Here is a 27,553-nt window from a genome sequence, read left to right on the forward strand (position 1 = left end):
TATAGAAATATAAACGAAGAGGTTACCGATCACAAGAGGAAAACCAAAAACAAAGAGCCATACTAGAATTACTGCAAAAAGACGATATCAGAAGAGAAGATAAATACTATAACAAAATGCAATTCTCTAACATTGAGGGATTTAGGTAGTACGCTATAGGTTTTTGGTTCAATCCCCAACTCATTGTAAACAAAAAAAAAATGCAATTCTCTAACGGCTCCAGCACAAGACCACCCAAATCCTAAACCAACCATCTGGTAACGGGGAACAACAATGGCCTAGGGGAAGGGAGGAGCAAACCACCACCTAACAAAGACAGTTATACCCAGCCAGCACCCACACCCCACGATGTTAACCTGATTGAATTGAAAAAAACACAAAATTTTCAATAGTTTAGTTTGGATTTTTTGAGAATATTTTACCAAAGTAAACAAACTATTCTTTATTGGTCCAAATTTTCTTATTTTAAATTGAACCAAAGGTGACAAAATAGGTTAGACACCTTAGCCTTTTTGTGGTGGCAAACCCTAATCATTGCCTCTACATCTTGCCTCTCTTGTGTTGCTCTCTTTCTCTCTCAAATTTTCTATGCAAATAACAACTTTTATTTATGGCCCGTTTGAATTAGCTTATTTTTTAGCTTGTGCAAACAGCTTATGCAATATAAATTATGTTTTATGCTATTTTATTAGTTTTCACTGGTGAATATTGTATTTTTATAAGCTACTAGCGGCCAGGGCGCGTCTGTCTGTGTCTATTATGTAAACTAGAACATCGACACGTGCAATGCACGGGTCTAATTAGCTGTATGATATACAATTATAAATTACGATATGATAATTGCAATAAAATAAGGTATATGAAAATTTTTGAGTAACATTAAATGATAGTTCAACAATAATTTTGGATAAATATTCATACAAAGGAAAATATATTACGGAAGACTTCCTTATAGACTACATTCGAAGTCTTAGTCGTATCTTCACTGTCATCCTCGATAATCAATATTTTTAATCCTTCTCTAGAAGTAACTCTTGAAATCGCAACATACAGCTGACCATGTGAAAACACTAGCGACGAAAGATATATCCCAACATGCTTTAAAGATTGTCCCTGACTCGTATTAATAGTCATCGCAAAAGAAATCATTAAAGGAAATTGTCTCCGTTGAAATTTAAAAGGAATTCTTACGTCAGATGGTGTCAGAGAAAATCTAGGTATGAAAACCTGATCACCAATATTACTTCCTGAAATAATTTTTCCTTCAAGAGGACGTTTTCTCAATCTTGTAATAATAAGTCTTGTTCCATTGCATAATCCTAATTTTTTATTCAAATTCCTTAATAGCATAACAGGAACTCCAACTTTAAGTCTCAACTTGTGATTTGGGAGTCCCGACGTAGAAATCGTGTTCAAAAATTCGGGAGCATGAACATAATCCACTGTTTGACCATCTACATTTTGTGCGAGTTGAGTATCATAACTCAAATATGTTTCTTCTTCACCATGAATTAAATCCAACATATAATCATTTATTGTGTCGACTATTGAATTTTTAGGAGCTAATATAGCTCTATTTTGGAAACACGTTATATCGTTCATGTTTTGTAAAAGTTGGGGATATGTTCTTTCAACGATAGAAGCAAGAGGATCACCTGAATTTGAAATCAATAAATCTGATGGAATGTCAAGTTCTAAATCATCGTCGTTGTCATCTTCAATTTCTCCATCGCCAGCACCCAAATCTCATTCAGAATACAATCTTCTTTGATCCAGAAAGGTTACGATACATTGTTAGCAAAAGAAATATATGTGAATCAGTGATTTTTTTCGTAATTAATAATATAGTCACGTTGATATATACCTGGAGTCAACTACTATTTGCATAAATATCATCTTGATATATATTTGCAGTAATACGATCAACCATACTCCTTAACATGAACAAACTTTTAAGTTTAGAAAGACATAAAAAAAAGTATATTTTTATTGGAATGTTTAGTTAAAAAAAGTAACTTTTAAGTCCAATGATTTTTTTCTTTCCGTATAAAACACACTAAGAAAACGGTTAACATGTTTAGTTAATTAGTAAAAAATATTGAATTAGGATAAAAAAAATGAATTTTTTTTCGAAAAATAAAACACTAAGAAAATGTATGATTTGATGATTTGCTATATTGCTAATTATCGGTTTTTAATTGTTTAAACTGTGCAATGTAATTTGATGATGTTTAATTGTTGTATAAAATCTTTCCTATGAAAATCGATTGTGCTTATCAATTATTACACATAATTTTAATGACAAATGGTATACTTGCCATAGTGGTTGAAAATATTGCCCGACACCGAAGGGTCGCGAGTTTGAATCATAGTCAAGACAAAATTGTATTATTTTTTAATAAAAATTGCAAGATAAAAATGGAGGAAAAACAAATTAGGTTTAGGGTTAGCTTGTGTATACAAGCTTATAATATAAAAGATAAGAGATAAAAAATTTATGTAAAAAAAAAGGCAATGTCTTATCTTTTAGGGAGTTTGTTAATAAAAGATTAATTTGCTGCTAAAAAAAATAATAAAATACATGTCTTATTATTAATAAAAGATTTTTACTGTTAAAAAGAGTATTGTTGCTATTATGAAAAGTCTCCACCAAGTTTTTTTGTGCATTTTTATATATAGGTTAAATTTTATCGTTTTCCTCTTTATATATATGTATAGATTTTATCTTTTAGAATAAAATCGAATCTCATTTTATTTATTTTTTCTTGATAAGAGAATCTCACTTTATTTTTAAATATATCAAATTTTTAAAAACAAATATAATCTTTCTTTGTTTTAAACATATCTAATTTTTGTTTTTAAACATATCCAATTTAAAAATAAATAAAATCTTTTTTTCCTGATTTTCAAGTCAAATAATCTCCACAGACAAATATATATAAACTTATTCTGTACGCTTAAATAAAATAAGAATCTGAAGGTAGAGAGGAGAAAAAGTGCTTTTTTGGTAACTAGAAGAAGTGCGCCTTTGGTTCAGTGAAAAAAGCTGAGAGACATGGCGACACTCGATTCCGACGTTCCAATGGTTCCCGCCGGCGAGAGCTCCTGCTGCTCTCACGGTGCCTCTTCTTCATCCAAGAAGCCTAAGCGATTCGAGATCAAGAAGTGGAATGCCGTTTCTCTTTGGGCTTGGGGTTTGTCTCTTTCAAACCCTAATTTCAATTTCGTTCTACTTTTCCGTTATTAACGAAATTTCTGATACTTGTTGTTGTTTTGGTTTGTTGAATTTCAGATATTGTTGTTGATAATTGCGCTATCTGCAGGAATCATATCATGGATCTCTGTAAGAGTTTCTTTTCAATTTTAATTTTTTGATGAATTGTAATTGTTTTAACCTAATTTAATTTGGGTTTGTTATTGTTTTAGGCATTGAGTGTCAGGCAAACCAGGCTAGTGCTACCAGCGAGGAATGCACAGTTGCTTGGGGTATGATCCTAAACTTTATAATTCAACTAAGGGCCTGTTTGGATTGACTTATTTTTGTGCTTATGCTAACAAATAAGCTTTTATGTATTATTCATAAGCTTGTTAAGGTAGTTTACAAAAAAACAACTAATGAAGATACAATTTTTGTTAGTGAGAATTTAAGAATTAACATAGTTAGTGAGAACTTATGAATTAACATACATAAGCTATTTTTCATATGCTTGAAAATAAGCCAATCCAAACAAGCCCTATATGATTCTTGGTTTTATGTGAAATTTGGTTTTAGATGATTTTCAGTTAATGGTATTCAATTATTCATCCATCTATGAACAAAGTTGTTGACCATAGGATTTAGCAATTTAGGATTGTTTTAAGGGTAAATCTTATAAGGATTTAGCAATTTAGGATTGTTTTTAGGGTAAATCTTATAAACAGTGTCTTACCTAGTGTTCGTACTGTAAAATAATAAGGGGTGTCTTATATATATAACTGTTTTGTGGTATATGTTTAATAAAAACAACGGCTTTTTTTGTGTCTAGCACAGTACGAATAGTGTCTGAAACTGTATATAAGTTTTGTTTTTGTTTAGAAATAAGGGGTTGTGAAACCAATAAACCTATGAAAGGAGTAAGCAGAAACATCTTTTGGTCTACCGTCTCTAGTGTTGTTTGTGCCTGTTTTATGGTGTTATGTGTGCGACTGTTTGGTACTCCCTTTAAGGAGATAAAAGGCGCAACACATACTTAGGCTGTGATGTAAACTTGCCTAATTGCCTTAGGTAATGCTTCGATTTTTTGTTCTCATCTTTTCCAGGATGCCCTGCCTCCCCTTCTTTTTTTGTTGCACTTTTATTTGCTGTTCAAGGGCTGAAGCAAAGTCAGCTTCTTAAGTATATTTCAGTGACATTTTTCATCCTTTAGTGTTACTTTTCATTTAATATGGCTTTCCTAATCTGTATTATTTTGCCACCACCACAAATTCATGTGTTTTTTCCAGGGGGGCTGTATGACTAATCATACTGTAAAACGAATCCCACCCTATCTTTAAAAAAAGAAGAATTTCGCACACTTAGCAGGATTTTAAATAGCCATGTTCATAAGTAAACTTCAGTAGAAAATGAGCAGAACTCTTCTCCTAAGTCCTAGGAAACATCACCCTCCCTAATAATGAGCTCGTCGAACAAGTTATTGTACGACTAATTGACTAGAGAAAAAATATCACTGTTTATAATTTCACATATTTATGAAAAGGAGCTTTGGAGGCACAATGGTTGGAGTTGTTACTATGTTGCTAGTGGTCATGAGGTTGAGTTGTAGAATTAGTCTGTTGCAAATTCAAGATGAGGATGCCTATAATAAATTCATAATAGATCCAATACCTCCTTGAACCTTGCCTAGACCGGAGCTTTATAGCACCAGGTTGCCCTTCTTGTATAAATTTATCTACATATCAATAGTGGGCCTTTAATGTTAATGGTAGCTAACAATTAAATACTCCTGTCATGAAACAGTGCAACCCAAAGTTCAACTATAAACAAACATGTAAACAAATTCAAGAGAAAACCAACTATGAACCATTAAAGTTGTCAGTCTTTACCAACTATAGATGCAATAAGATACCAATAATTAGTACCATGTAACTCTGCTTTATTGTTTGTTTTGGCTTTGCCATCTTTGTTTTTGTCCTTACTATTGAAGTATGATTGCTTGATAATATTATAATGGCATCTTGAGCTAGATTGTAGAGTGTACACCATTTTATTTGATATTGGTAACAGCTTTGAAACTTTGAATAGGTCACCTTCAAAGTTTATACCATAATGTGATCAGTATTTTGCTTTAATTTCAAATTCAAAAACATGCTTATCTTTTAAACTAATGTGCTTTCTTGATCCATAAGGCTAGTTTGATCTTTGAGAATTAGCCATTATAACGATCTTCATTTTTCTGTTTTCCTATTCTGTAGATCATGTTTTAATTTGTTGCTCTAAACATATCTTTGTATGGGCATAGTTATACAGTTAACCGTGAATGTATTTTTTTGGCTTTCCCGACATTTTAGTATAGGTTGATCCATTTAATAGATTCAAATTTCAAATTCTTATTTGTGTTCCTTTATCATAAAATATAATGGATATATTATTTTGGCACGAGGTAAAATCTTTTGATTCTCAGTGAGATACTCGAATCTGGAGGTATATCCAATGCTGAGACCTACATGATATTCATGAATTTTTGTGGGGGTGGTGGAGTGGGGTACATAGTAGTAATTGCTGTTAGTCCAAAAAAGCCCATTATAATTTATTGCCACTGTAAAAAAAATATCAGATGGAGTAGATTTCATCTTTACCATACACAGTAATCTTGATGGCAACTCATCATCTGAGGCGTTGGGAAAAGTGGCAGAATGATAGCAAATAAGGCCCTAGGCTAAGAGCGGGAGAGAGAATACAAAGGAAGGGCATGATAGTTGTGAAGTCTAGTGATAGAGAATGCATTATACTTGACTACTGAATATTTTTTGAAAATTTATCATACTTGATACTTGTAATGGTACTGTGCTGCATTGGGTAAAATTTAGAAGAGTTTAATTTTGACATTCCGGCGCCCCAAACTTCTTATTGATCCCAACAATTTTAATTGATTGATAGGGTAAAATAACTTTATACACAGACAGCACATTTTAATTAAAACCAACTAGAACTTATTCATTAGTGAGGTTTTCTAACATTAGTTAATAGGTCAATTTTCTAATTCTGTATGATTGTCTAGTTGTTGTATCTTAGCTTTGCAATAGCTGGATTACTCAAAAGTTTCTCATTCTGGCTGGTATCTTATTACAGGGGTTTGTAACCATGCTTTTCACTTCCATTGCATAAGTCGATGGTTGAAGACTCGTCAAGTTTGTCCACTAGGTATGTGGACCTTGTACCTTTCTTTTTCTGTTTGGACTTTGGACCCAGTTGATTAATTAGTGTTCCTTACTGGTTTCTTGTTTCTCTGCTTGGTATAGATAACAGTGAGTGGGAGTTTCAGAAATATGGTCACTAGAACTTTGATGCAGCTGAGATACTGCCTACTTGGACATTTGGACTATCTATCTTTTATTTTGGAACATTTATAGCTCTATCTGCACAGTCCTTTGCTTGTCTACTTGAGTTTTTAACAGTATTTAAAGATGTAACTCATAACTCGTTAAATGAATTGTAACACAGCTTTGGCTAGCATGGGAAAGTCATCACCTTTAGATTATAACGGTCTACCATAGACTACAATAAATGTTCACACCATATTCTATTCTCTTATACCAAAATTATCTTTTAATTTATATATTATTATTAAATTAATTTTTACATGCCAAAATTAGTTTTTCTTAATTTTTCAAAGTTAATATCGTGTATGCAATTTTAATCTTTTTCGGTATTATTTTCATTTTTTAATCTTTCTTTATCTTATTAATACATTGTATTTGTTGTGACCAAATATCAAGAGTAAGACAAAAATGGAGTTCTGCATGTTAATTTATTTTGTATTTGATCAATTCACTAAATTAACATTTTCAAAATATTATTTGAGAGAAAAATCAACATTTTTAATAGTTTTATTTGTGTTTCTTTATGCTTTGAAACAATTTCTACTCTAAAAATATAAATTTTCTCATTATAATAGACATTAGTTTATTATTTTAATAATTGTTGTAAAAAAAGTCACTATTAGGAGATTCGATCCCCAACATTTGCTATCGGAGAGTGCTGAAATCACTTGATATTAGAATTGACCACCGAATAAAGTTAGGTGATTCAGTGGGCAGGAGCCTGATGGTGGAAAAAAAATCACTATTAGACAATAACAAATCAACTTAAAATTGAGATATTAACTTAATAAAATGGGATATTTAGTACAATGAGACGTCCTCTTATGTGTGCTTCATCTCCCAACCTTCTCTATTTTTAAGTTCGATTTTTAATTTTTTTTTTCACCTTCGTTATTGTACACAAGGTTGTCAGAATCTAGTTTTTACGTCAACTCGTTTTGGCTAAGTGAAATCGAAACGTAGATTCAATTCGTAATATGAAATTAATACTTATTTAATTTTGAACGTAATATGAAATTAATACTTTTATTTTTAATTTAGAAATTTAAGTGTTACGAATATTAATTAAAAAAAATATGACAAATATTAATTTTATATAAAAATGAATTTTAAATATTGGATAATTCACACTTAATTGATTTTCTCTCGTTCTCATTAGTTAAATACAGCTTTATATCGTCATGCATTTCAATAACAAATAACATAACTATATTCCTATCAATATATCTTCTAAGGAAATCATATGTCTCTCTTTTTTTTACGTATTAAATATGACTCTTTAAATGATACATATCACGTGAGATTGAATATGATATATGATTGAAATACAAAATAATTGTATATTTTAACTTGATTGGCCCCTATTATACTATGTATCTTTTTTTTATATAATATTTATATATCTATTATTTATCAAATAACTTATTTTATTTAAATGTCCACATTCTTAGCTCAACTGATAAAAATATCGAAATTGTTAGATCAGATGTCATTTTGTCTATCAACCTAAAAAACTTATTGTATTTAAATAATTGCATAAAATTTTGCGATATTATATTATTTTATCAAAATATAATAATTACTTATTTGTTTTTGTTTCTCACTTGTTTTAATCTATTATTTTATATTTTTTTCGCTCATGTGGATAAAAATAGGAGACATTGTTGGAAACACACAAGTACTAAAAATTATTATTTATCTAACTCTTAATGTGCTTCCTACGTTCCCCCGTCCCTTTTTATAAGCAAATATTCTCATGTATACTATTATAAAAAATAATCACAAGTGCAAGTAATTGTTGATCATATAATTATTAACATAAACTATTATAAAAAATTAAGCTTCACTCTACATAAAATATTGTATTTATTTATTATTAATATGATAAAAGTATTTATTTATTATTAATACGATAAAATTGAACTTTTGAATTGACTAAAAAACTATTAAATTTGAATCGTAGGTGAAAACGTGCGAGTTTAAGTGATTTTATTGATTTTATAGGGAGTTAAATTGTGTAAACTTGTTTTGAATTTTGATTTTATTCCAATGTAACACAAAAGTGAAACCTAAAAACGTATAATCCATAGAATACTCTCGGATTGTGAGGGGAACCAAGATAAATATGTGTTAATGATTTTTTTTTTTGCACTTTTGATTTCAATGCTTAACATCAAACCAGAAAATTAATCATACTTGTGTCCAAAACTAGAAAATCTCAGCAGCTCAGTTTAGACAACGTAACATTGATATTCAACAGCTGACAAAATCGAAATTCACTCCAAACCATTACGTGAGATTGATCTATCGATTACAACAAGCATTATTTGAATTCAAAAAAAAAAATCATAATCAAGCTTAAGCGACTGAAAATCTTACCGATAGAAATCCGAAATGACAGATATGAAACTGAAAACTGAAATGCCGGCGAGGTTGTTACTCATTCCGTCAGAGGGAGATTTGATTTTGGGAGGGAAATATTTGGAATTTGAATAAGACATGTATTATATACTAATGAAATCATTTATTTTATAATTTTTTTTGTCCTTTATTTTATTGTAAAAAAAATGAAACTAGAATTCAAATTCCGGCATTTAGGAGGGAGATTTGATTTGGGAGGGAAAAGTTTTAGAATTTGAACACAAAAGGTTTAATGCGTCATTATTTACTGTTCACGAAATGCGATTTATTTATTTTATTGTAAAAAAAAAATCTCTCGCCTTAACAATCCGAACCAGAAAAATTTGAAAATTTGAAACGTGAGTGCTTTGAAAATTTGAAACAAGAAAATTTTAATTTGTATACACTCACATTTTATGAATTATCCTAAAAAAAATCACCGGTGTGATTTGATATTATTCTTGTGTAATTTTTTTTAATACTAGTGGGTTATGTTTGATGAGTTAGATAAGTACCGGATAAAACATACAAAATAACATAAGATAAATATTTAAAACATTGAATAAATTGTCTTATATGTTGTTTAATGGACAAAATGTTATTTTGATATTTTAAATAATTTTTGCAAAGAACAAAAAGTTGTCTCGTGGTTTAGTGAGGGACAAAAATTTCAATTTTTACCTAGCTCTGTAGCCCTCGATTTTTTCAATCCAATGAACAATTTTAAAATCAAACACAATATAACATAAAACTTATTAACATATTGGTGTGAACATTTTATTATAGTCTATGGTAGACATTTGTAATCTAAAGGTGAAAATTAATCTCCCACCATGTTAACACAGTTACACCCTACACTTGCAAATGTTATTAATTCTATTTCAACTTGCACCAATATGGAGATTTGGGTTGGCTCATTTGATTCCTTCCTTTGAGAGGAAAATTGAGCTGTATTTGATTGGAATATACAAAGATTATATGCATGTACATATATAAGACAGACTGTATTGCTTGAATGTTAGATGTTTGCTCTTTTAATTAACCATACACTTGATGAAAACGTGTAATACATTATAGTTACCAATATATTTAATCTTTCTTTCATTGAAAAAAATTGTTGCGGAAATATAACATTAATCAGGATTCAAACTTTACCCAAATATATTATTAATCAATTTGCAACATAAAAAATGGCGCCGAAATTCATCAAAATTGAAAAGGTTTCAGTAAAGAAAATAATATGGTGCAGAACGCAAGAAGGAGGTATATTTAAGGTATAGAGTTTGAGATCAAAGACGACACACAGCTCAAAGGAGCAAACGTTTAGAAACACACTCATTGTTATAATTTTGTGGAATGATAACCATCGTAAAGTTGATTATGTACTTCAGAGAATCTTTTATCTGGATTCTGGACCATTATTAAATTTGTCTATGAAAGAACAATCCACTTTTTACCATTAAATCAAGTATGACCAGTGATTTTATTTCATTATAGTTTGTCCACTTTCATATATGATACTACAACTTGAACAACACTGTATGAAGCATAGAAAAAATGATATTTCAGTCCCATGAATAAAATATTAATGAAGATAAAATTAAAATAAAAAATAAACTGATCTATCATAGAAAAGTATAATAGTAGTAGTCCATGTTTTTCTCCATAAAGATATATATATATATATATATATATATATATATATATATATATATATATATATATATATATATTTGTCAATTACTCCCATTAATCTCATAAAGCAACAATTATGTTCCGCACTGGGTCATGATCCATTATATGTGACCCAAATGCTTTAGGTCCAACCCAAATCCAATCCTTCACAAAAGTTTCTCATGCAAATCAATGGTGACAGACATGATAGTATTGTACACCTCCTATAATGAATACACTCTCTTATACGTTCACGAGACCATTAAATTCATCTCAATATTAGACCTGAACTGAAGAGGAAAAAAAAAAAAGAGAAAAAAAAAATTCATCTCAATATCTCTCATCATCTCTAGTGGTCATCATCTCTAATGGTAGCTATCATAGACATATATAATCGCCACCCCCTATATAAAGACAAATTTTGGCGCCAAAGTACACAATTTAATCAATTTTTATTTTCATTCCACCTTGATCATATACCATTGTGAACGTTGGAAATGTTGGAATACTAACATGTTTTGCAGATATTTTTTCACTGTGATCCGCCATACATGAAGTCTATTATCACCGTAACCGTCTCAAACTCCCCATTATAGTCATCTAGCTCTGTTGTGTGCAGATCAAATTTATTTTTTGGATTTGTTAAATAATTGATATATCTTATCTATATACTATAGACCAAATACATCAATTATTCAATTGTTGCTTAAAAACGGAGAGTATATATGATTAATTTTCATTAGTGTTAAAAAATACTCACAATTCTTCAAACAGCACTCACCATAATTTTAACAATAACCACAACTATAATTTTAAACCATGTCACCATAAGATGATACAAACTCTATCATGAAGATAACATCACATAATGTTTTGTTTTTGAATCAATACATCACATAAAGTGAAGTCACAATTTTCCATGAACCTATTAAACATGAATCTAACCTATGAAATTTGTACAATAATGGTTCCAAGTTAGGTGTACATTTTTTGACCTAACTTGGCAGTGGGCTCATTTTTTTTTCTCTCATGATAAGGCCTGCTACTGTTTAAGTACAGTTTGTTGAAGTAGTCTATTTTTTATACTTTGTTAGTCATTCTCATTAAATGTATTTAGTTGAAAGATGAGTTTTAATAAGGAAATTAGAATCCATTTTATATAGGAAATCTCTTTCTAAACACAAAGGTCAACCCTATTCTTTTTTTATATACTATTTTTTTCTCCCTTGCACGTTCTATACTTGACTTGTCTTCCTTTTAGCCATGTATTTCTGTTGTAGCCTCGTAGGCTTGCAACAAACAAGAGTTAATTTAACTTCCTCATTATATTCTCATGGCCTACCCACAAGATTCTATACTACTGCTGGTCATGGATGGAGCCAAGACCCGGCAACTAAAATTAATATTTTTACAGGTTAGTTTTGAGCAAAACTGAGACTTTTAGGAGTTAGTTTATGACAAAACATAGATTTTTTGTTGGACTGTTTATATATTATGTCACATGTGAAATTTTGTCCAGACTCTATCATTTTTCTGGCTTCGCCACTGCTACTTGTACCATATCTCTCAATGTTTTACTCAAGAACTATTATAGGGTCTATACGATCCGCTCGCAGTTGAAATACTCTCTATTTTTTAAAGAAAATATAAATAAATAAAGAATTCAAACAAATAAGATATTAATAAGTCCTATTTGTAAAAGAAATTTTAAATTTTATCTTACTAATTTCTTATTTGTATTTATCTTTTTCATAAATAGAATTTTCTATTTGTTTTTAAAAATGAAGAGTATTTTGACTCATGGACTTGCACTAAGCATAGATGCAAAAAAATAATTGGCATGGAAAAATTGTTTTCTAATATATAAATGTGAATGAAAGATTGATGGAAGGGCCGACACAAAGATGTAAAATGGATAAGTAAATTGATATTTTGTTAATATTTAGATTATTAGATGATATGATTTATAGATAATAAAAGATAGATAGAGACACTCTAACATAATCCTAAAATTAAAACAAATATACCATTCCGTTTTATATGATGTGTCTCATTAGTAATACTTTTTTGTTAAAAACTATTTATCATTTTATAATACCACTACATATTAGTATATTACTCTTGTTTATTATAGTTACTTTTGGTGGATAAATAATAATTACATCAACATTTTTGTCTTTAATATGTTATTATGTATTGAAAATTGGTATAAGTAAATATTCAAAATATAAGCAAATTTTATCTTTTATATTTATTACATAATTAATATATTTTTCGTCTATAATATAGATCAAATACATTAATTATCTAATGAATATAAAAAAAATAAATTTTATTTATATTTTATCACAGAAGAAGTGTCTACTTTTAAAAGCGAGCATGTTTTAAATGAGATGATACCGCGAAAAATACATTGTGTTTTTATTAAATACTATCATGATGATGGTTTTTGGGTTTATATATTCTCCCAACCTCTGACAAAACATTCTTGTATGCTTTGTTATGTTATAATTACAAGACTAATAAAGCATTCTCTGAATTATTCTATGGAAAAAACAGTATCAGCCAGTGCCATTGAAAACACAACTTATCAACATGAGGAAAGTGGTTGGACATCTTACTTTGATGATTTCTCTAAAAACATTGAACCAAGTTACTGTTCTTCTTCAAGTTTAGGTGGTTCCTCTTTGGTCTCAGATGCTGCTTCTTGTGCTGCATGGAAATTCTCACATAAAAATCACATTAGAAACTCACAAAACCTCTCTAAGAAACTCTCTTTGAAGAAAACAAGAACCAAACAAATATCACAAGATGACCCTTTAGAAGACACCGCCAGCTCCCCTGTCAATAGTCCTAAGGTACGTAAATAGTTGATGTATCTTGTCAATAGTCGTCATGTATGTAAATAACAAATGTATGTGGTCTATAATATAGATCAGATATATACATCAGTTATTCAATGAATCTGAAAAATGAATTTTTGCTTATACTCATTATTTGTAGGTAAGTGACATGAATCCAAGAGAAATGATTTCAAGGAAGATTGATGATCAACAAGATGGCTCTAGGGTAATCAACTATGATTAATTCATAATTGATGTTTTTGGTTTTTTTTTTCTATGTATGTTATGATTTTGGAATTTGAATTTTTATCTTAACCATGTACTATATTTTATGATGATTTTGTAGGGTAAGGGATTTAACTCAGAACATTTTTCAGAGCTAGAGACAAATGATTGTGACATGAATTTCAATGGAAAAAATATTGATTGTACAGATTTGAAGAAAAGAGGACTCTGTTTGGTTCCCATGTCCATGTTGGTAAATTACTATGGATGATGATCGAATGATAGTGTGTTTGTTCTTTGTCTACAATCTCCTTTCTTCTTTATTCTCTATTCCTCCAATTCTCTTGGTGATCTCTATGTGTAGTGTAGCTTAAAGAAATGGATTTGATGTAGTCAGTAATCATTGTACTTAATGATCTCGATTGTTGATGAAGATTGGACACCGGAGATTCTTAGTTTTTCCTCTTGTCGAAGGAAATTGTAAATGAATTCGATTGTTAATGAAGATTGGACGGTGGAGATTTCAAGTTACAAACTTGCTGAAGGAAGTGGATTTGGTGCATGTAGTTAGTAGTCATTGTAATTAATGATCTCGATTGTGTGATGAAGATTGGACGGTTGAGATTTCAAATTTTATGTTTTCATAATGAAAGATATATGATCTCTATCTAATGACTTAGACATCATCAACTGAAGTGTCGGTAGAAAATTATTGACCGCGGTGATTTTGAGTCTTAGATTAAGTGCTCATGTTAAATTGCTATATTACATATAGGATGATCAATGATGGATGAAATAATTTGTACAATACCTATTATTATTCAAATTGAGCTAAAAATTCATATTAATGTTTTATTTATTTGTTCTTGAAAATAAAGTTAGTTATGTAGTTCTAAATTTGGCATTCTAAATGGTGATTATTATTATTGACTTGAAAAACACAATAAAAAAAGATATCATCTAAACAAATGAAAAGGATCTTAATTTCACTAAGATAATGTTAGGAAAATAAGTGGTTGACATTACCATGAACTTGAAATTAATAAACTAAATGTTGATTTCAACAAAATAATGGAAAATTGTGAGGAAGAGCACTATTTAATTTTTTTATCCTGTTATTGCTAATGGGGAGAAAAAGTCTAAGAGATATTGGACATAAGTGAAAAAACTAGGTGGATAAAATGCTTAATTTTTTTAAAAAAAAAAATGCTTAATTTTTACTTTAATAAAAATTACTTTTATGATTTAGTAAAAAAGAAACTTTTATGTGTGAGTTCCTATAGCATATATCTCCGATGTTAATATCACTTTGCATATCATACATTACTAACAAGTGGATAATCATTCACCTATGAAACTCTTATTGGAGATACTCTAAAGTATCTAAGTTACACGCTTTACTTCTTAAATATAGAAGTGGTAATGTCACTATAATTATTTTTTTTGGTTACAAGTGTCACTTTTAAATATACATCTAAATTATACAATATTTTCAACAAAACTGATTAACAAATATACATCATATGTGTTGGGAAGTTTGGAGGAGTTTGGGAGAAACAATGAGGCTAACACTACTAGAAAAAGTTTAAATACCGACAGAATTTAGAGACGAAATTTATTTCTTCTCTAATTGAGACAAAATTGGAGACGGAAAAAAGTAGTTAGACACCGAAATTAAAATATATGTATTAGTCACGGATTTTAGAGACGGAAATTTCTGTCTCAACAAAGTTTTGTCTCTAAATCCGTCTCTACTTTATCATTTTTATAATTATAATTGAAAATTAATAGTTGGAGACGGAAATTAGAGACAGAGTTTTGCAGTGTCTAATAATTTTGTCTCTATATCTGTCTCTAATTAGTCAACTTGATATTAAAATAGTCAAACATTTGTCAGAGACAGAATTTATTCGTCTCTGAATTAATCCGTCTCTATAAATGAAATAACATTGAAAATTCATCCCTCCAAAAATTTCACGCCAATTTTTTTTTGTGCGCCCAAAGTTTTAAACAAAATGATTTTTCTTATAATAAGATTTTTTTTAATGTTTCAAAACACATTTTCCTGAGTCACAATTTTCTTTTTCTCTTCACAATGACTTAACGCTCACGAACTCAGTCTATTTTCTCTACATTGTCTCCGCCACTCAAACTCAATCTTCCAGTCACGATTTCAATTTCCACCACACGTTATCATCACCGCCAGTCACGATTCTTACCTCCTCCGATCACAATTCGGAGGTAATGCTTTTCTCTTAGGTTTCTTGATGTTTTGTTTTTCACCTTCTCTTATAATTTAGAGATTTCTAAATATTTCGAAAGATACTTTTCATTTGTTTACCATCATAAAAATTATCTATTACTAATATATTTAAATCGATTATCAACAAAGTTACTAATTTATCCTTATTACTTTTAACCACGTTGCAAGTTTTATATCTTTTATTGTAATTTCCCTAAAAAATAAAAAATTATAAGATAAATACAAAAAAAAAAAGAAAGAATATAAGATAAATAAAAAAAAATATGCTTAAAAATAGAAACAAAACAAATTATTGATTGGAACAAAATTTCACTAAATAAAATATAAGATAAATAAATAAAAAATATAGAAAGAATACAAAATAAATACAAAAAAAGACGATATGATTAAAAATATAATCAAAACAGATTAAAGACGATATGATTAAAACAAATTCACTCTTAATTTTGTAAAAAAAAAATCCACTCTTTTTTTCTTGACAAAAAAAAAAAACTAGATTTATAAATTTTTTTTTATCTTAATATAATAATAAACTTAAATATACTATAAATAATTTTTTTAACCGTAAAAAAAAAAGGAAAATTGACAAAGGTTGAAATTGTGGCAAAGCAACGCGGGCGATATTTTCAATCTCCAAAATTTTCACTCGCGCCCATATTTCATCTCTTCCCTCTTCTGTCTTTTATTTTTCAAATCAATCCTAAACTCAAATCAGTAGTTTGCAGTTGCACAAATCATCAATTTCCTCAACACTATCCTTTTCCCTTTTGTTCGAATCTGGTTCTACCCAAAAAACCCTAAAATCATGAAGAAATCCATTAACCCTAATCGTTTTATTTCGTCCTTGTTTCCGACCCTAATCATTCTTCACTTTATGGATTGTTTCCAATTCCGCTTGCTAGGTTCTCTTTCTACGCATACTGGTCCGTTTCAAAAGGTATTGTTGAATCTCAAATCTTTATAGTTTTGTTATTATGTAAACTCAAATTTGGAGGTTTTGATTTTCGTTAATTTTTTATTTGCTGGAATTTGTTTTTCTGTGTTGTTTCAGGTTTTATAATCTTTTTTCCACCAGATTTAGAGGTTTGGAGTTTATTTAGGTTTTCTCTTTCTGAGTTATTTCAGATTTGTTGGGTTTTTTTTTGCTATAAGCTTCTTTATATTAATTTATTATTGTTTTTCAGGGACACCAAGGAGTCTTCTTCATCCACCCGTGAGTCTCTATGATATCCAAATCAAGCTTTTATATTCTGATTCTTCATTTTCATTTTAGGCACTCATTTTTATTTCTACACCCTTTTTTATACATTTGAGTTGTATAGCATCATTAGTTCCATTTGCTTTCAATATGTTTAGTATAGTTATTATTTGAGACAACAAGAGAAATAAAAAAAAATTCAAAATAATATAAACTGAACATCTTTGTGTGTATATTAGTGTTTGTGCATTTTTTAAAGGGTAATTAAGTATGGGCCATCATGTGCTTCACCTTTAGTAAAATCAGCTTTATAGTTTTGTTAAATAGACTCATATTTTGCGGTTTTGATTTTAGTTAGGTTTTGATTTTTTTTCTTTCATTTTTAACTATGTGTGTAGTTTTTTTTTATACTTCGGGTGATCTTGGGACCAAGTGTACTGTTTTGGAAGACAAAATTTAGTGGAGGATGTATTTTGTTGCCTAAATGTTGATATCTGATCCGTGTTTTTCCTGCATTTTCTCTATCGTTTCTAGATCATTGTTGTTTTGTTTCTGGTGCAGGGTAGTTTCAGTTTTGGTGTTATGGCAGGGTTCTCATGTATTGGTTTTTGCTGTTACGCGTTGGGGATTGTTGTTTGTTTTTCTTCTGTTCTGGTTTTGCGGTTATCCGTTGGATTTTAGGCTCTATTAGTGCTGGTTTAGGGTGGTTGCTACTGTAGTTTTGTTTAGCAGGTGGTGTTGTCTTGTTGAGCCTTTTTAGGCTTTTCTAATTGACTCAAAAGTTACCAAGCCACAATCAATATGAAACAATGAACTATGTATACTATATATTAGATATACCCCTTATTTCAAAGTCAATGGGAGTAAGAATAAAGATAACTTATTTTCTTGTAGTGTCAATTTTAAGTTCTCCTTTTCTTTATTTTAATGACATCAATAGTTATATTTTAACTTCTTTTTTTTCGGTCAAGAGTTATATTTTAACTTTAAATATAGAACACTTGATATTCACTATGCCTCAGATGAAATAACTTAGTTACTTTCACATGTTCAGCTTCTCATTAGAACACATACTAGCATTGTTCTAGTACTCAAGAAGAGTTGAAGCACTTGATTTGCTCATTACTTGTTTGATGGGATGCTCTTTAGTTACTAATTGATTACCACAAAAATGTAAGTTGTAATTGTTGTGGATGAAAAATACTTTATAAAATTGACACTATTTTATGATCTAGACTTTTGTTGAAGTTAGGAGGCTCATGTTGGATACTTGTTACACTGAATTTTTTTTCTGGTGGTGTCAATTATAGTTAGAAATTTAGCCTGGTGCAGTGTATTTATATTGTAACATTGTATTCCTGCATACTGTTGTCATTGTTGTGGATGAGAAGTACTTTATTAAATTGACATTACTTTATGATGTTAGGTTTAGGATGCTCATGCTGGATAGAACTCCTTGTTCAAGTCATTCAAAGCTTTAAAGCTCTATCAACGTCAATATGTTCCAGCTGTAAAACAAGGTAGTCACATCAAGTGAGAAGTTTGATAGGCTTGCTTCTGGGAAAATACATATGCTGCTTCAAATGATATAAAGGTATTAAATGCCTTATTTATCTCAATATATTTGTTGTTTTTTGTCTACTCTTGGGTCTTCTGTCCAGCTATTTTTAGAGCAATTTTGTTGCATTTTATGTGTATATCCCGGGTTTAATGCTTAGAGGTGGATAATGTTCTTAGTTGATTTTGTTAGGCGATTAGAAGTGGTAGTCTGTACACCTTGTGGACATTATATGGTATTGTAGCACTTGCAGGCTTGTTTTGTTTTGGATATATCCCTGCTAGTGCAGTGTAAATACCCCTCTTAACTATTAAGTTTTTGTGATTTTCTTATATGCTCTTAGTCATAATACTTTTTATACTTTTGAACTCCTATATTATGCTCAAGTTATATCATAGTGATACTTGATTCAATGCAGATTTTTGCTACGAGTGCTTTTCCTTGTCCATATCTACACAATCCTTTGGATATCTATTTCAGGATCATAAACAGGTTTGAAATGCTAAGGAAACTTTGAATTTGGCTAATGTTTATTTGGTAGATTATCTTTCTAATTAAGAAACTGCAGTGGTAAACTTGAAAATATTTGAGGATTATCGTCTAGCTTTAGGTGCTTCCTATGTTTGTAGCAATCAGAACATGGCTATCTTCAGTTTCTTCTTTCCCGTTTTAATTCTTTGCTATTTAATATACAGGTTAAACCGAAAGTGATGTAAAAGATACATAAAGGAATTAGAGCTTATAAAGACACTTCACAAAGATTAATCTAGAGATGACATAGACTATGTAAGTCATGAGCTAGAAACTTTATATGTTGGATTAAGTTTCTACTAGCTAGGTAAGTTAAGTCTTGCAATTGGTTTGGATATTATGCTGTAGTTGATACTTTGTATAATGCCATTTGTTTTTGCATTTGTGACCCACACACATAGGCATGCTTTGTACCTCTGGTTTATAAGTTTGCCAAAATAAGATAACTTATATTTTTATCTTGCAGCACTGAGACTTAACTTGAATATAATTTATGATACATGGTTGTGGTTAGATTAGACTAAAAATAAAATAGCTTGTTTTTAGTTGATGACATCTATTAAGTTGAGTTTATAACTTATATATATATTTTTTTCGATAGGTTCAAGACCAAACAAACTATCCAAGTCCACACATTGATTGATGAAGATGGAAGAGATGAAGATTAGAAGCTAATTATATTCCGACGAATTAGCTTTAGTTACTTTTCGTTATGTATTTTTGATATTATATAGTGCCGCAGTGGTGCACTTGATACTTTGTAAGAACGACAAATTTTTATGTTAATGTTACAAATTTGGTGTTGATCAAAATTTGATTTTTTTCACATTCTAGAATTATATGAATTATATGAATTATAAATAGTAAATAAAAATTAATATTTAAAAAATTGTATAAGCATTTAATTGCTAAATAGACAAAAAAATAATAATTTATTAGGGATGGTAATAATAACTAATTAGAGACCGAAAATATTTGTCTCTATGGAGACCGAATTTTTTGAATTTAGAGACGGACAATTCTGTCTCCAATAGAGACAGATTTATTGTGTTTTGAATTCAATGTTTAGAGACGGATATTTATTTGTTAGTGACGGATAGATTCGGTCTCCAATCAGAGACGGAATATAAAATCCGTCTCTGATAGTTTAGAGACGAGGAAATTAACGACAGAATCAAATCTGTCTCTAATTCTGTCTCTAACATGCTTAGTGACGGAATATTTGTGTTTTAGAGACAGATTTCTCCCGTCGGTATTTAAGATTTTTCTAGTAGTGTAATGTTCCAGGATTATAAGAAAGGGAGACACCATATCTCAATTCAAAACCTTAAGGCATTAAATTAATAGGTCACTTTTTTTATATATCTAACATTCAGATATTACCGTAACAATGTAAAACACATTAGATCATTAAAATGAAAATTTACTAAATTATAATTTTATCACTCTTTTAATTTGACACCTGCGGTAATGCTTAAACTAAAGATTTATTGTTAATTGAATAATAATCAGGTATGTTCAGTGATGAATGATGACATAATTACTTGATGGCCGGAACAAATATTCTAATGTTTTGAAAAAGCATAAGAAAGTATATATTTTTTCTGTACAACGTGGAAAAACTAAGATTCATGGGCAGCAGTACTCTATTTGGTAGTAATAGTAATACAGATACAATTGTGCGCCACATGTAAAATATATATACATTTTGACTAATCTCTAAATAATATGCTTATATATAGTTAATTGTGATATTAAACATATAATTATCTAATAGATATTGTGTTAGATAGTGGTTATCCAAATATGTTGAGAGATGGGGGGACAAGAAGGAAGGGTGAACAAGTGGGGTGGGGAGCACCTTACACAAATTGTATAATGCATTGCGGTCATATATCTTGCAAATCATAATAAACTTTTGAAATTTCTCAAAGAACTAACTTGACTAATAATACTAAAGTTTCATATTTAATGAAGTACCTTAATTCAACTTACATGTAGCTCTTTAAGCAGTACAAATCCCAATATAAGTATCAATTATAAAACTTAAGCCCGTGAGAAGAACTCGAACCATAAGATCAATATTAGATGAGAGTATTTCATATTTAATACTTTTATCTACTCAATTTGATAACCTGACCCGAAACCTCAATACAAATCAAGTAAACTTATTAACCGATTAAATACATGTTTTTTTTTTTTTAGGCATATTCTATCTCTTGACAATTTCGGGGCATTTGTCCAACAATCAATTAGAACAAACCACGTAAAGATATTTGCATATAGTATCCACAACTAACTTGTAATCAACTTTTATTTGACATGCATAACTTGTTCTTATTGGTTGATAAGCAAATACCTCTAAATTATTAAAGGGTAAATTAGTAAAAACTTTTTCCGTATACTATTTGTGTAACTTGATTATGTTGATATTTTGCCTCATTGATTTAATCACTTGGAAAAAATATACTGATTAAGCTACACATATACCTAGCTAGTTATGCTATGTGATTCTCTTGAACATTAGTCTTCTTTGGTGATTCCCCTATGATTGAATAAACAAATTAAACAATCTATATATTCATTCGGTGAATGTAGTAATGATTGATATAATACTTTACTGATAAATATATTAGATTTAAGTGCTTAATGAGTTCCCTTTGGTACGAATTGTTTAGTGTAAATAATTATTAGTTATATTTTACTTATTTTACACCTGAATTCTAGATTATCAGGCCTTCTTTCTCTAGGATCCGGAGAGATAAAAAAAAATATTATAGTCAAGCAAGAAGAAAATCAAAACAAAGAATCACCAAAGATACTTCTGCAAGCTTCCTTCTTATCTTAAAAGTTTTTTATTTATTTTTTATAACTCTCTAGTTCCTAGGGAAAGAGATCCTAGTAGTCCAGAGTTCAGTCACGAGGTAAGTAAAGTCTGACCAAAAAATTATTTCACTCAGGAATTGAACCCGGGATCTCCCGAAATCCGTCCTTTTTAGTGAAACTCGTTAACCATTTGAGCTCAATGACTTGATTTAGTTTAATTAAAAGAAAGAGTCTCAAATTAAAAAATTAGTTTCGTCTCCTACCTCATGCTGGCCATGGGCAGTGATTAATGAAAGAATATATTCATAAATGGTTGCAACAAATTAAGACCCCGCCATGTGCTTAAGCATTTAAAACAGGTAAGCACCGAAGAATAGAAACTTCTTAAAAAAGTTTTACTTAAATATTCCATTGTTGTCTACTAATTGTCTTTCACCCTCTCCATTATTAATTACAATCAAGATTACGAATTTTGGTCATTGTGAGTGTGCGTGCATTGAAATAAAATAATTGAGTATATAAAGAAAAATAAAATTGGTGAGTTAAAAAACATTGAAGAAATTTTAAGAAAAGTTTTTAGGTTTGAAGTTAGACGAAATTTTACTAAGGATCAAATATAAAGAAAAATAAAATATAATTTTTGAATCTTGTCATGACAATTTTTATTATTCACAAAACATTTAGTAAAGTTATTCGGTAGACTTAATCCTATAGCTAATAAGTTAGTAGATACTAAAGATATTATTGGAGGAGATGGAATTTAAACTTTAGATTAACTATTATGTGTGAGTTTAGTCACTTGGTTATTAAAAAAAATAATGTAAATGGATGAATTAACATGACTTAGAGACGGAGGGAGTATACAACATTGAATATTTTATGTATCTGATTCTTAATATAGATCAGATACATACGATACTCAATAAATCTAAAAATGACTTGTTTCTTATATTAAAGACTAAGGGGGTATAAACGGTTCAACTACGTGCTTTATTTTTATTTTTTGACAAGATATATGCTTTATTTATCAACTTAAAAAGTTGTTTTTTTGCTTATTTTCAAAATCGAAGGGAGAATATTCTGTTTTTTTTCACCATCATAATCCGGCTCACTGGATCACCTAATTTGATTCGGGGGTCAGTTCATGCATCAAGTGATTCAAGTCACCTTCTGATTGCAATTACGGGTGGATGAAATCATGGTTCTTTCTACCAAATTCAGCGTCAATCATAACTGGACCAACTCAATGTTGATTGATAAGGGAAAATAGTTTTTGTGTATAAGCTTTGTTATAGTCACCACTCACCATCATAAAATAATAATGTAAATGTGAATTAACCTTTTGACAGTGATATGTGTATAATTGCATCCCATTGCCATGGCAATATTAATGTTTTTGAGATTGACAATGTTGGATTAGACTATAATTATGGGATAAGTTAGAACAAGAGAAATAAAATTCATTTATGTCAAATACTGTGTAAAGTCTCTTCTACTATATAAACTTGCCACTAGCTAGCTAGATTGAAATGACAATCATTCATTCATTATCTGAATCTGGCTTCAAAATTTGTTTATCATCACAGGTTAGGTAACCAATCAAATAGTTAAATGGCTATTAATGATGTGATTTGTGTGATGAGTTGGTAGATTAAAGGTCTAAGTCTAACTCAAACCCATAAATAAAAAACAAATTAGTTAAAGAGAGTAAAGATCCGCTTTATTTTTATCTCTTCATTTTTGCCATCACTAACTTAAACCTTGTTTCCATTTGCGCATGATTAAAAATAAGTTTTCGGTGCCCCGTAAGTGTAGCTCAAATGATAACTACCGGGGATATTATTGACGTGGCCAGGATTCGAACCCCGGATTCCACAATTCTCCACATTTAAATGTGTGAAACTCTAGCCACTAAGCTACATTTGACAAAAAAATAAGTTCTTGGTAGTCCTGTAAGTATATAGTTTATTTGGTGGCTATCAGAAATATATTGGAGGATCAAAATTTGAATTCTAAATTGTTTACTTCAAATTTAAAGTGTGGGAGTCTAGTCATTATGCTACTTGAAAAAAAAAATCCCAACCTTAATTACTCCAATTGCTATAGTATAAATTATGTATACTTCAATTGCTAGATTGAACATCGTCTTCATGTTTAAATTCAAGACCTTGCAATTGTGTGTATATCTTTTTTTGATGTAATTTAATTTAATTTAATTTTTTTGATAAGCGATGTAATATTTTTTTTTGTTACAATGGAGTCAGAGATGATCGAACATAGGACCTCCTGCATATTATTCAAATCCTTCACCACTAGACCAAACTTAGTGGCTTGAATAAGTGATGTAATTTAATTTGTGTATAGTTACTTGTATTGACTTTTGTAGAAAAACATCTTCCTATAGTACCCCGTGACAAGAATAAAGTGAGAGCGATTTTACACTGTACATGTTGCTTACACTGAACTTATCTAGAATGCGATTTTACAATCATGAAGACATGCATGAGAGACTTTTTTATACAAAATCAATTAGAAATGTCTAATTTGCTTTTTGCTAAATGTTTCTTGTTAATTTAATTGATAGCATATATTATTTGATTATCGTTTACAAATATTTTACATGTCAATTATTGATTTCAGAATATTAGCTTAAATAAACTAAAAATATCTTTCTGTCAAAACAAAAAAAAAGCTAAAAATATCTCTTAAACGAACAATTAATCAAAATTGTCAATTTTATCTCTCCCCCCTTCCCTTCTCTCAATAAGAGCATCCACAATGGAGATATCCAGTTTTGTATTTAAATGAGTCTCTTAAAATTGAGTTTTTGGCCTAACTCACCATTACAAAACTGGCTTGTAAGGTGAGGATTGTCACTTGCTTATAAACACTTGTCAAGGCCATCTCACAACCGATGTGAGACTTCTTAACACACGCTCTCACGCTCAGCACTATTGGGCTTGGTGCATGGATGTAAATGGTGGGTGGCCCGATAGCGGAAACCTGATAACATATGACCCAACGGATCAGAGAGAGGCTCTGATACCATCTTAGAATTGGGCTTTGGGCCTAACTCATACTTACAAAACCGGCTTGTAAGGTGAGGATTTTCACTTGCTTATAAACACTTATCAAGGTCATCTCACATCTGATGTAAGACTTCTTAACAGAGTCTTATATGTACATATCACTCGTATATAATCTTCTAATAATAGTACGTAATAAACATTTAATCCCTTCAACTAAACACCTCTTAAAAACTCTATATGGATCCCATCAATAACTCAACGTTCATCAATAATTCTATATATTTATAAATGAGTCCGACAAAATATATATTTTAACGAGGAGAGAGAATGCTTGTATAAGAAACAATACCTATCTATTCCAAAAAAAAAAAATGAATGCACAATTTTTAAGATTAATTTATTTTATTTTTTTGTCAAGTAGTTTAATGGCTAGAATTAGTCAAAAAAAAAAAAACTTAGTGGCTAGAAAATTCAACTTAAAGATGAATAAGTGGAGTGTCCTGGATTCAAACCCGAGCTCCTGAACATATAGTGTGATATCCCTACCAACTGAGTTAAGTTCACGGGGACAAAGATTAATTTTTCATATTAACTATTTATTTATATTTACATTTAGAAGAAGTACTATAAAAAAAATTTTGAGTGTGTATAATAAAAAATTTGGACTAAATACGTAATTTTTACTTGGACATTCTCTGACATTGTTTATGAAAATGGCCGGCAAGCAAGAGAAATGAGAGAACAATATCCAACAATGTAACGAATAACGTATCTTTCTGGGCGGCGAAGCTTAGGGATTTCGACCACATTCTCTTTTTGGCCGTTTCTTCATTGCACCCAAAAAAACTAACTCTAATATTTTAACACCAAATCATATCTGTAATTGCGGATTATATGGGTGTCTAAACTCCCAAAATTTAAGTAAAAGAATAAAGTTAATTTAGAATGTTTATATATATAAAGAAAAAGTTAATTAGAAAGTCGCATATTTATAGGGATTTAAAATATATTTAAGGTAAACTTTAGTTTTCAAAATATAATTGTCATTACGTATAATTTTCAAAAAACCATTTTAATTTTTAATAAACTTCTTCATGTTTTTCACTACTCTTTCTTTCGTCCAATGTTCAAATGTAAAGAAAAAATTATTAAAAGATTAAATAAAATTTTCAAAGGTTGAAGTCACTTGATTTGGTTGTACATTAACTAAGTTTGTGTTAGAAACAATAAACTATCGACCATAGGCTATAAGTTAGCTTATCAGTTAGCCGTTATTTTTACCAAATAGAACTTAAGTGTGAGTTAAGTTCTATATTGGTTGGAAGAGATGATATTGATCAACATATATGTGAGATGACTTGTATGATTACACAAATATTAAAGACCCAATAGTTAATGAGTGTAGTGTTAATCTAAGATGTAGTGAACGTTTAATGGAATCTATTATTATATGTACATGTTAATAGTATTATTTCATGCTTACATTTTTTTTTTCTTTTTTGAGGTTTTCTTCAATGTATATTACGCAAAATGAATCATTGGATGAACTAGAAAAGGTTTCGGACAAAATAGAATTCATGAATAGCCACATAACAGCTAGAAATATAGGTCCTTCAAAAAACTAGAAATATAGGTAAAGTTAACTTTAGGTTGTGAAAGAAACGACAAGTAATTCTTTGCGAGATTAGTTCAGTTGGTAGGTATATATTGCATTATATATGGAGATTGAAATTCGAACTCCGGACACTATACTTATTGACTTTTTAATGGAATTTCTAACAAACCACTAAACTAATTCATAAAACAAAAAAGAAACGACGAGTATAAATCTTGAAAGAACCTTAAACCAATGCGAGGTATTTTGCATCCAAAAATGTCAAGTTCTATTTACATTGAGAGGGATACTTGCAATTGCAAGATATGAAGGATGGAATATGCATAATGTAGCATGTGTTCTACACAACTGCAAATATATTCTGGTCATCCTTTTATTGACAGACTATTTTGTAAAGAGAAGACATTTTTTATCAAGTAGTCCAGTGGTTAGAAATTTCAATTTTAAAGTGAATAAGTGGGGTATCTGAGGTTCAAACCTCGGCCCATGTATATTTAATGCAATATTTCTACTATAACTGGATTAAACTCACAAGAACGTAAATAGAAGCCTTTAATCAGTGACATAGTGACATGACGAATAATGTGGTTAAACCAAAAAAAAATCAACCATCATATTTAAAGATCATGATGTGGAGAGATTAACTACCATCAAAGTGATCAAACACGTTTATAATGAGCGTGAAAGTAGTGGCGGCTAAAATAACTACCATCTCAGTTGTTTAAAAAAAAACTCAGTTTTGCATTGAAAAAACTCAGTTTTGCCCTAAAATAACTTCTAAAATGTAAAATACCAAAAAAAATATTACCAGA

At 29.8% G+C, this 27,553-nt stretch overlaps 2 protein-coding genes and 1 long non-coding RNA gene across 5 annotated transcripts; all 3 read left to right on the forward strand.

Moving 5' to 3' along the window:
* Positions 1–2,967: 2,967 nt before the first annotated feature.
* LOC123899636 (RING-box protein 1a-like) lies at positions 2,968–6,813 on the forward strand. The gene is made up of 5 exons (XM_045950813.1): positions 2,968–3,194; positions 3,293–3,343; positions 3,427–3,486; positions 6,329–6,400; positions 6,499–6,813. The coding sequence occupies exons 1-5, from the start codon at positions 3,056–3,058 to the stop codon at positions 6,534–6,536; spliced, it is 360 nt and encodes a 119-aa protein (XP_045806769.1). The 5' UTR covers positions 2,968–3,055; the 3' UTR covers positions 6,537–6,813.
* Positions 6,814–13,057: 6,244 nt separating this feature from the next.
* LOC123898233 (vascular-related unknown protein 1-like) lies at positions 13,058–14,569 on the forward strand. Its single transcript, XM_045949134.1, has 3 exons — positions 13,058–13,511; positions 13,657–13,722; positions 13,843–14,569. The coding sequence occupies exons 1-3, from the start codon at positions 13,146–13,148 to the stop codon at positions 13,990–13,992; spliced, it is 582 nt and encodes a 193-aa protein (XP_045805090.1). The 5' UTR covers positions 13,058–13,145; the 3' UTR covers positions 13,993–14,569.
* Positions 14,570–16,561: 1,992 nt separating this feature from the next.
* Positions 16,562–20,083, forward strand: LOC123899180. Of its 3 annotated transcripts, none has more exons than XR_006805530.1 (8): positions 16,562–16,921; positions 17,036–17,067; positions 17,169–17,197; positions 17,744–18,355; positions 18,609–18,776; positions 19,159–19,232; positions 19,436–19,578; positions 19,873–20,083. It is a non-coding gene; the product is annotated as an uncharacterized LOC123899180 (long non-coding RNA). The 3 variants fall into 3 exon arrangements; XR_006805529.1 differs by having other exon boundaries at positions 16,568–16,921; positions 18,237–18,355; positions 19,436–19,526; XR_006805531.1 differs by lacking the exon at positions 17,744–18,355 and having other exon boundaries at positions 16,570–16,921; positions 19,436–19,526.
* The last annotated feature ends 7,470 nt before the right edge of the window (positions 20,084–27,553 follow it).

The sequence above is a fragment of the Trifolium pratense genome, linkage group LG7 (genome assembly GCF_020283565.1).
Source record: "Trifolium pratense cultivar HEN17-A07 linkage group LG7, ARS_RC_1.1, whole genome shotgun sequence".
Lineage (NCBI taxonomy): Eukaryota > Viridiplantae > Streptophyta > Magnoliopsida > Fabales > Fabaceae > Trifolium > Trifolium pratense.

Excerpts from the sequence above, each read along its gene's own strand:
- LOC123899636 (XM_045950813.1), top strand. The coding sequence starts at position 3,056 with ATGGCGACACTCGATTCCGACGTTCCAATGGTTCCCGCCGGCGAGAGC. Across the intron at positions 3,344-3,426 it reads GAATCATATCATGGATCTCT|GCATTGAGTGTCAGGCAAAC; the intron begins GTAAGAGTTTCT and ends TTATTGTTTTAG. Across the intron at positions 3,487-6,328 it reads GGAATGCACAGTTGCTTGGG|GGGTTTGTAACCATGCTTTT; the intron begins GTATGATCCTAA and ends ATCTTATTACAG.
- LOC123898233 (XM_045949134.1), top strand. The coding sequence starts at position 13,146 with ATGCTTTGTTATGTTATAATTACAAGACTAATAAAGCATTCTCTGAAT. Across the intron at positions 13,512-13,656 it reads CCCCTGTCAATAGTCCTAAG|GTAAGTGACATGAATCCAAG; the intron begins GTACGTAAATAG and ends CATTATTTGTAG. Across the intron at positions 13,723-13,842 it reads ATCAACAAGATGGCTCTAGG|GGTAAGGGATTTAACTCAGA; the intron begins GTAATCAACTAT and ends ATGATTTTGTAG.